Genomic DNA, 10,407 nt, shown 5'->3' on the forward strand with positions numbered 1-10,407 from the left:
CTCCACAGTTCAGCTGACAATACTGAATATTCCTCCTTTTCTATGTAGATTAAGTATACATTCGCCTTGGCTCTCACTTGTAGTTGCTTAGCCTGCAGGGGACATGTAGCTGTCTAAGCAGAAGGGCACAGACTTTGCAAAGAATTTCTAAGCCAATCTCACTTTTCTCATGGATAATGCAAGATCTATGGGGGGAACCCCTCCCCCCCCCCCAAATGTACCTATTGTTCTCTATTTTGGTTTGTTTCCCACGTTATTTAATGTCTGTTCAGGGACTCCAAGTTTCTAATGTCTTCTCTCCTTCTTACTTTTGGCTCAGTCTTGCTACCTTGTTCTGGTGAGAAATCTTGTCCTTTTCATAGCTTCTAGTCCTTTTTGTCATATGATTTCTTGATTAGTCTGAAATCCATGTCAAGGAATATGTTGGTTGATTACTACTTACCTGTCAGTTCAGAATAGAAATTATTAACAAATAGTTTGTAACCAGGTCCCCAAAGTGTCATAAGTAAAGTTCACATCAGGTTTAGACTTCAAGAAGCAGAATAGGTCTTAGCCAGCCTGCCAGTACAGGTTGACAAAGGAACTGAAGGCTGTTGGGGCTGGTGTTCCTAATATGCTACTGCATGAATGTGTGGGTGGCAAAAAAGCATGTCATCAATCTCAACAGTTACAGTGTTTTAGAGGATTTTAAACAAGCAGTGCTATGGGAGTGTACATCCTAGGAAAAAATCTGCAAGCAATACAATACTCAAAACTAATTAACTCTCGATCTAGTAAGTAGAAAAAGGAATAGTTTTATGTTAAGGATCAATTTTTCTCCTCTGAGGCAAAGAAGCTCATGAAATGCTCTCAGACTTGTGGACGCTTGGCTGTGATAGAGGCAACAGAAACAGTTGAATTAAGCCTGTTGCATAAGGGCCTGATTAGCCATCCCCCTTCAATTTAACTCTTTTTTTCTGAAGTTTCTATAACTAATATTGACAAACTCATAAAACATGGTTAATAAACAAATACTGATGACATTTTTTTTCTTTGTTTCCAGTATCTTTCCTGATATTTGAGTATATTGAACACATACGTGCCTAGGCATGCTTCTAAAGCATGCCTATGCAATTTATTCATAATAGAGATTTTCAAAGATGCTGCCTGGTGCACCATACTGGTATTCTTGCAGCACTTCCTCTGTTTAGGAGACCAGTTTGTTCTTTATTTTTGGTGATCAGTGCTAGATTCTTTTGTTTAGTTATTGTTATGTATCTATTCATTTTCTAGGGGTTTATTACTGAAAATTGGGTCCTGGGTATGCCTATAAACTGCATCTGCCTGGAGGGTTTGGTGGCAATATAGTGGGGCTACCCATGGCAGAGTATCTCTGATTAAACTACCACAATGTTGCAACCTCCAGAGTAAGGTGACTATATAGGTACTCAAAACCCTAGCCCCCGCTGCCTTATAAGTACTCCTTGGTTAGAGAATGACTAAGGGACATCAACCTGACAGAAACAAGCCTTTGCTGTTGCTGTCTGTTCTTATCTGTTGCTTTCTAGCAGAAGCTAAAGCCATTTAGGTACTGAACATGTAGACTCGTTTGGCCTTTGGATACTGTCTCAGTAGTCTAAAGGGGGGTGGTAAGTCTTGGGCAGTCTCCATTCCTCCATACTCTTACCTAAGGATATGCAATGAATGTCTTGGTGTGGTGGTTGCAGGACTCCGTACAAGCGGATTCATTAGGCACCTGACTAGACCTCTTACTCATGCACCATGATCTAGAGGATTAATGATTACCACCTGTTACTGAAAACTAATCTGCCAGTTGTAAGGGATCTGCAGATATTTATAAGGGGACAAGAAATGAAAGTTAGCATCCTGTAATTGAAATTCTTCAACACATTCACTTTTAACCAAGGTATAAATTAAAGGCGTCCAAAAGAGAGAGGAGCCCCCCGTAAGATTTGAAAATCATAACCTGGGGGGTCTTCGGTCAGATTGCTCATTCACTTAGGTGGACTTGTTATCAATGAACTGGTTTATTTATCTATTTTTTTGCAGCCCCCACCCTGCAAGAGTCAAAGTGTAATTTGAACCCTGTTTTTAATCACTTTTAGCCATTTGTAATATTCTAAGTGAATAGGAGTGACCTAAATATTGTTTGATATCAAACTGTTTTACATAACTGTATTGAATGTTTAGATGAACAATTTCTTAGATCTGATTGTCACTGCTTTTCGCATAGCAACAAGCTAGTGGTCACCTAAAGACTCTGACTACAAACTATTCCAGATTAGAGCTCTCCAGATATATTCCCTTTGGAAAATGATAGTTACAGGTGAATAACTCATTTCTTTATGTGTGGAGAGTGGAGATATATAATTAAATAAAGAGAACTTATATGCCTAAAACTGGAATTTTTTGAAGCTGGCATGATTTTAAGTTTAAGCAGTCCATCTTTTTTTGCACTAAAGCATTCATTTAGGTTCTAGTAAAGATAATATTTTTTAAAGAACTGTTATATTGCTCTGTGTACATTCCCCCTTTAGAATTGTTTATGTACTCAAGAGCAACTCTAAAAACCTATAAAAGTCAATTTGCTTTTAGAGCAGGGGTGGCAGTATCTGGCTCATGGGCCAGGTTGGGCTCATGGTGGACTCCATTTCCCAGCAGTCCCTGCCCGTGTTGCAGTGGCTGGTTTCCCTCGAGACCCCAGTAGCAGTAGTGCTATGACAGTGCAAGGCCAGGGTTTCCATGGAGACCGGCCACAGCAGCAGTGGCATGGCACACAGCTGGACAGAGAGCTGCTCTGGGGCTGGGATTTTGCTGCAGTGACAGCGTGGTCTGGAGCTGGAGCAGAACTGTGTTCCGCTGACTGTGCGCCCAGGGCAGGGGTGTGCAGGCAGCCAATTGTGACTCTACCCTGGCTCTAGACCACACTGTCACCACTGCAGGATCCCAGCCCCGGAGCAGCTCCCCACCCAGGCATACACCCTGTCACTGCTGCTTGCTCTGGTCTCCATGGAATTCTAGCCCAGCACTGTCACAGTGCTGCTGCTACTGGAGTCTCCATGGAAACCAGCCACAGCAATGTGGGCAGGAGCTGCTGGGAAATGGAGTCTGGCTGCTGGCCGAATCCACCATTTTTGCCCGCCTGTTCTTGAGTCACTTTTATTAATGTGAATTCAACAGTATGGATCTACAGAGCTACCACATTCAGAAAAATAGATTAAATTAGATATTTTCAAGTTTGTACAGTAAATAGTTTTCCACTGTTAAGCAATATTAGTTTTTCATACAATACATTATGGTGTATATATTTCTTTTATAATGTTTCCATTTGTTGCAGGAGTATAGAAGAATATAAAAATATATCTCATATATTGGCTTACAGAATCTAGTCAGGAAAAGATTTAAGAATGAGAGCTTTAATGGCTTCCACTATGCAGCCATCTAAAAATCAATCAGTCTCTTGAAACTTGCCTCAGAGCCATATGTGTTAGTCAGAATTTTATATAGTGTACTCTAATAAAATCCAAATGAATAAACTTAATTCCAGAGAACCTGAGAGATGAAGAGGCATTTATTTGTTTCTCAAATATTGTACATGGGATATAGATAACTTCAAAAGTTTGACAGATCCTAGTATTAAATGCTATAGCATTTTTTTTCCATTGTACTATTTAAGTATTTTTTTTCTTTTGCAATGTAATGTACCCTCCTAAATACAGAAGATAGAGATGCACAGTTGTTATCACTAGGACAGCCTAGTTTTAGTATTTTAAAGAATGCATTCCTTTAAAAGTATCTGCGGTGTGTGTACTGTTAATTAATAGAATATACGAGTTAATGACTGTTCTGTAGTAAGAGGAATTAATTAACCTGCTTTCTAAAGAAAGAAGGTATCATTCACATTTCTTCCTCAGGTCAACATACTATTTAAGTTGGCTCTTTTTCATTTTAATAAATGTCTCTTGCATTATACTTAGTTAAACCTTGAATGGGTTGAATATATTCTTGCCCACAAATTAAAAATAATTCATTTTTAAACTGAAGGAAAAATTTCTGTATAAAAAGAGTTTCCATGTGAAATTTTGGATTTTTAAAACATCTCTCATTTCATTTTCACTTGAAGATCATTTTCATTACTGAATCATTACGTTCTTTCGCTAGGTTCAGGAACTTTTTTTCCATTCCACAAACATATAGAAATAATGTGTTCCACACAGCCAGATATCTCAATTTTTAAACCAAGAGACATCCCTCTCTCACAGACCTAATGATCCCTGTACTGAGCATGTCTACACATGCCCCAACAGTGCAGTTGTTACTGCGCCATCATTTAGTACTTGCTTTAGGAAGTACTGGATGATTGCATGGTAACAGCCATTACTGTGCCGTGTAGGCAGTTATTTTTAGCAGCTGTGTTGCCATAGCAATGTGCTATAGCAAGGTAGCTCATTGCTACAGCAACACAGTGTCAGTATCATGGCTTGTCCCTGTCGGCCAACACTGTCATGGTAGGTTGTCACTACAGTGACGTAGCGCCTCATGTAGACATGTGCAGTGATGATGTTTGGAGAGTCATGCTAGGAATTAAGGGTATTTGCTTTTCATAGATTTTTCAAAATAAACCTCAGTAAGTACTTTCTACTTAGAAGTTGGCAACATGTTTTTTTCCTTTTTTTATTTCTTTTAAGATTCTTTCTATTTTAATATCCTTTCTAGTTTGAGTAGGCCTTCATTTCTATCTGTAGTTTCCAGTGCATCTTAACTATGATTTTGGCAACCTCTAGTGTTTTTAGGAGGGGCATCTGTTACAAATGCATTCAAGGCTGATGCCATGATTTCTACTTATACATATACAGAAAGGCTATTTAGTTAAAGTAGTTTCTTGAACAGATGCCCAGTTTGCTACAGTTTGTTGTTTAGATGGGATGCCTATCATCCTTATCTATGATGCTTACCTGCTAGTTAGTCACGTGCACTGGATGTCATGGGAACAACTACTCGATAAACAGGTTATTTACTTTACAATAGCTAGAGTTCTTTGAAATGGCTTTCTCCATATGTCTTCACAATCTTTCCTTCTATACTAAAGTAGAGTCACAATAATGGATTTTTGTTATTGGTCATCCCAGGATGTGTGACATTGACAGTGTGATTTTTCACTTAGTTAAATGCCGATGACCCCTTCTTACATGATCAGAAATAACTGAGAGTCATTGCAGTGAAAAAATGGCAGGCCCATTTTCAAAACATATGGCTTTACTTACTGTTTTCAAATCACAATTGTTTATCCTTAAATCAAAGTAGTTTGAAGTTGAAAGTGAACAAGATAAGTTAAAACCTATCATTTTATAAGTTGTCCATCTTTATGTCTGGGTTTGGTATCTTTCATTTCCAAGTCACATCAAATCTTAAATAGCTTGACTATACCTTCATTTTTTTCAACAGCACAAAATGTAAAATGAAATGCAAATATACAAAAATGATAACTGACTAGATTTCATTTGTGGAAATTATTCACCAATAATTCTGTTTCTCATAGTACTTCAATCAATCTATGTGGCAAAAAGCAATTACAGAGAGAGAAATATGACTCCTGTAGTAAGGACTATAAAGAACTGATATAGACTTACATTTCTCCATGAGAAATATTAAGGAGCCTAAAGATCTTTCAATCCAAGCTAGTACACAAGCACCAGTCAGTCTATTTCCTTTAAATTTTAGGTTTCTACAGCAACGTATGAATGTGAAATTAAAGGGGAAAATTCCAAGAGACATTCCCCAATGAGGGAGAGAGGTAATATTAGGGTGGAATTTGAGAGACTTGAACAAAAAAAAAACCTCAATAATTTTCCTAGTTCGTTTTCTTCTTTTATTTTCATCATATCTATACTGAGAAGATGCTTGGAGCAAAGACCCAAAGGTGGCAGAGTTCCTTTATATTTGGAACACTTAAGAGCCAACACATTTTAGCAGAAAGGAACAGATCAAAGTATGAGGAGGTGGAACAGGTGGCCACTTGACAAATTCCAAAAGCAGATTCTTCTTCTCTGGGACTAAAAAAAAAACAGCTTTTGAACCTGGGTTGTTATTTGCTTGATTTTTCTTTTGTGCCATAGAAAAATGCTAAGAATGAGTTTGTAATCTCAGACAAAGGAAATAGTTAATTAGAATTGAATAGAAATACAATTTAAGATGAGCAGAGCTGAGTTACAAAATATATGCATTATCATGCTGGCTATTTATTCCTTGGTTGTAGTTGCATGAATTTGCAGGTGTTAAATTATCGAGAGAATGGCTCCCCAATTTGCCCTGTTTTCATGAGAAACATATTGAGAAGTACAAGGAAGAAAGTGAGCGTTGTCTGAAATTTGTAGTTTCTTAGCCAATGTGTATTCCCTATCTCTCATCTAGTCTTATGTGAATGCAGAATGAAATACGAATCAGTCTTAATTTATGTTGTGTTTTACTTCTGTGACAAAATAGAAAATGAGAAGAGCAACAAAAACCTTAGTGATATATATTTCTCTGTAAATGGGGAACCTTCAGTGAAATCATTTTAATGTGGTATTAGCATGACTAGACTTATTTTAAAAATCACAAAAAAGTTACATTTTCAATGCATCATATTATCCTGATAATGTTCCAGATCTACATTAAGTACTTTGAAGCAATAGAGCATTGTTGTTGGTAATTTGGCCTGAGGTTGTAAATTAAATTTTATTTAGTTTACTGTCATGTGTTCTGGTGATTATTATGTTTATTTGCCATAGTGCTGTATTCATCTTACACAAAAATAATAGATGCATAGTTTTGGTATATGCCAAATCACTTATCACATTTGATCTTTGCATAATATTTGATTATATGGTATACAGTACTTACAGATCTACATTATCATGAAGTGTATTTTTAATCTTTTTTTTTTCTTTTTAAAGTATTACCAGCTCTGTCAGTGTGTCTTACACTTTAATAATTCACTGTTTCATTAAGTCTCTATCATGTTTGTTTTCAGGGGATAGTCAAAAATAGACCAGGCCAACCAGCTTATGTTTGCGAATGTTTTCTCCAGTTCCTCAATGTAAATTAAAGATCTATTGGGAATTATCTCTGTTTGCTCAGGACTGTGCTACCTGAGTGGTTAAAGGGATAAAACAATGCTTCCTGATCTAGTGCAGCCATTTTAAGACTTTTTTCCCCCTTTGAAATCTCATAAATTTGTTTTGGTCTTTCCTATTCTGCATTACTGGATTCTGAAGTGATATGCTCTAATTAGATGCATGTCCTCCTACAGGTTGTTAAGTGTGCTGTGCTGTGATCTAGATACACTTCTGCTTTTAGAGTTCCAATATAAAGTGTCACAAATTCTTCTGAGTGATCAGAAGGAGAATGTCGTAGAAACTTCTGATGGACCAGGGTAAGAAATGACCAATATAAATAAGATGTTAAGTATCTTTAGATCTATTCCAGCAAATACTTACGCACTTAGATAATTTTACTCATATGAATACTCCCACTGAAATCAATTAGACTCCTACCCTAAGTAAAAATACTCATTTGCATGTTTGTAGCATTGAGTCCTTAATGTTTAATAAAAAAGATACGTATTTAAAAAACTAAGAAAAAGTGAGATTAGTTTGTATGTGAAAAAAAGTTAAAATAAACTATACTTGTAACAATAATCAGCACAACATAGCATGATTCAAGTCATTTTCAGTTTACATTATTTAAGGAGTCTTGTGTCTATGTTATAAAGTTATGTTATCTAAAAAGATGCATATTTTGAAATTTTCTCTTTATAACTCAGACTTCATTCTTCTTTTTATGATTTTTAGTTGCTAATTACCTAAGCAAAATTAGCTAGTGTGCAATCTCTCCTCAAAGAAAGGCTTGTAGTGCAGATGGTTTACATGGTTTACAGGAATTGAGAGCTATTAAAATCACAGTCAGTTTCTTTATTATCTCTCTTGGCATGTTGAACGTTAAAAATTTGCCGCTTTCTGTGTTTCCTATTTGGGATCCATACAGAGCTGACAATTAACAAAGTCCTCTAAGGGACATTAGGTGAGTTCTTCCTGTCCTTTTTTTCTTGTACAGGTGTAACACAACTTACAGTGAAACTCTTTGACTCTAGTGTATCTCTGAAGTAATTTGCAACTTGGATCACTCATAAATCAAAATATTTTTTCCCCCTAGAGATTTTATAATTGATGGTCTTTCTGTAGAGAGAAACCATGTTCTCATTAGGATGAATCTCATTGGAGGACCACTGGAACGGATTTTACCTCCAAGAATACTAGATAAGGTAAGAAAAAAAAATGAAGTTTTTTCTGTTTATGAGCATTTGTTCTAGGAGTTAGCATTTATATTGCTAACTACTACTTCACTATGTAAATGTTATTTACCATCAAGAAATACCAACCTTATGTAAAACAAGTCTTAATATTTTCTGTTGTAGGCAAAGCAGTATGCACAGTAAAGATGTTATTCCCAAAGCAAAAGGGTTAATACGTGCTTCAGTAATGCCATGGTCATATCATGCTATCTTACAGTTTTATTAAAAGTTGCTTCTCCGTGAAAATGAATGTAACTTATCTTTCCTTTTGTTTTTACTTGTGATAGTTTTCAGTTTGTAACATTTTTCTTTTATCTAATGGTTTTACCTTTCTTCAATTCATCTGGAATATCAAATACTTGTGGCTCTTATTAGTATTCCCACAGTGCAGTATTTGTTAAGCAGGTTCTTTGTTAAGTGTTACGCTTCTCAGCGACTGTCACTCTCATAAAGATGAGATGCAAATTACTGTTAGCACAAAAAGACAGATGGATCAATGTATAACATTGGAAATACAATATTTCTTTTGAAAGGTGTAATTTTCCTTTCAATGAAAAAAATTGTAAAATCAAAATTGTCAACGTTAGTTACCAGAGCAGTTTGGTTAAACCTTCTGCTTTATGCACTTGCTGAATTTTGTATCCGTTACCTTTTCTTTTCCTTATGGAATATCATGATAATAAATGGTGGTATCAGATAAATTGTGCAGGTAACAATCAAACATAATATATAGGTAAAACTTCTGACAAATCTATTGGCAATTAATTGTGAGATATTCAAGCTTTACTTGTAGATGATTTGGATAAACACTGTTAATTCAATTGCTAATATCACTCCTTGTCATTTTTGTTTGTTTTTGTCTTTTTGCTTCCTCTAGGGTAGTGATCCATATCCCTGGCCAATGTTTTCATCATACCCTTTGCCAAGATGCTATCTTAGAGAAATCCCTAAGAAAGCTGATGTCAGACAAGGTACAAACCAGATAAAAAGTCCAAACACCAAGCAAACATCTGTACCAATTTATTTTTATTCTTTTCTCACAATATAATCTTATAAACAGGCTGGGATTTTATATTGTTGTATCTATTTGGCTAAGGAGGTTAGTTTGTTTTTAGTTGTGTTGCTTTGTGTATCTGTCAGTCTGCAGTGCTCTACTTAGTAATCCGTTCTTTATTCAAACTTCAAGATTAACCTTTTGGCTCGTCTCAGGTGGGTGATACATGAGATATAAATTCATCATCTGTCTGGCAGCTGAAGCAAGACAATATGGTTAAGCTACAGGATTTTTTATGCGCTGTTTTCTTGATTTCAGTCCCTGTTTGTAAAGCTTGGTGGTGTGTGAAATAGTGCTTAGAACAGTTGGCTGCTGCACTGAACATCAGTGTGGAATGTGGAAAGATGGGGAATTGTCTAGACAAAACAGATGAATATATATATACAAAAGCCAGCTTCAGGTTTGATTTTGTGTATGGAGTACATTAGAACTTGGTGAATAATTTATAACAACTATTCTCTCTATTTTACCTGTTCAGATTGTCTTTGAACAAAGTATAAGATTCTCAGACACTTTTGTCATTAGAAATTATTTGTGGATTCCTTCAACAAATAATTTTTGATCTGTTTGTGATTTGCAAAGACTCAAATGTAAGAAATACTATATTAATACTAGACCAAATTAGTAAGCAATTTATAAGCACCTAAAGGATAAGGTGATAAACTGCCAACATGGATTTGTCAGGAGTAAATAGTGTAAAACAAATTTAATTTCCTCCTTTGACGAGATAACTGGCCTTTAAGATGATGTTTGTTGATTGTAGTGAGGCTTTTGATACTGTTCTACACGATACTATAAGCAAACTAGTGAAAAATATAGTTTGGACCAAATCTTCCTAAGTGGGTACATACCTTGATTTTAAAAAATGTGTACGCAAAAAGTAGTTATCATCTGTTCACTATCAAGCAAGGAGGCCATTTCAAGTGGGGCTGCATAGGGTTTATGCTCAGGCACATTCTATTAAATATTTTCATGAAGTGTGGACTGTGGATGATGCTAGGCTGTGGACAGGTTGTTTTTT

The 10,407-nt window shown here is 35.9% G+C and overlaps 1 protein-coding gene across 2 annotated transcripts in view; it reads left to right on the top strand.

Annotated features, from left to right (window-relative positions):
* TBC1D32 (TBC1 domain family member 32) overlaps positions 1 to 10,407 on the top strand; it is a 238,286-nt gene that overhangs the window by 132,999 nt on the left and 94,880 nt on the right. For both annotated transcript variants that reach the window (XM_019520032.1, XM_019520033.1), the window contains exons 23-25: positions 7,292 to 7,414; positions 8,194 to 8,302; positions 9,210 to 9,303. In XM_019520032.1, coding sequence (XP_019375577.1) covers positions 7,292 to 7,414; positions 8,194 to 8,302; positions 9,210 to 9,303 — 326 coding nt within the window. The remainder of the gene's footprint in view (positions 1 to 7,291; positions 7,415 to 8,193; positions 8,303 to 9,209; positions 9,304 to 10,407) is intronic.

The sequence above is a fragment of the Gavialis gangeticus genome, unplaced genomic scaffold (assembly GCF_001723915.1).
Source record: "Gavialis gangeticus isolate Ggan-Ray unplaced genomic scaffold, GavGan_comp1, whole genome shotgun sequence".
NCBI lineage: Eukaryota > Metazoa > Chordata > Crocodylia > Gavialidae > Gavialis > Gavialis gangeticus.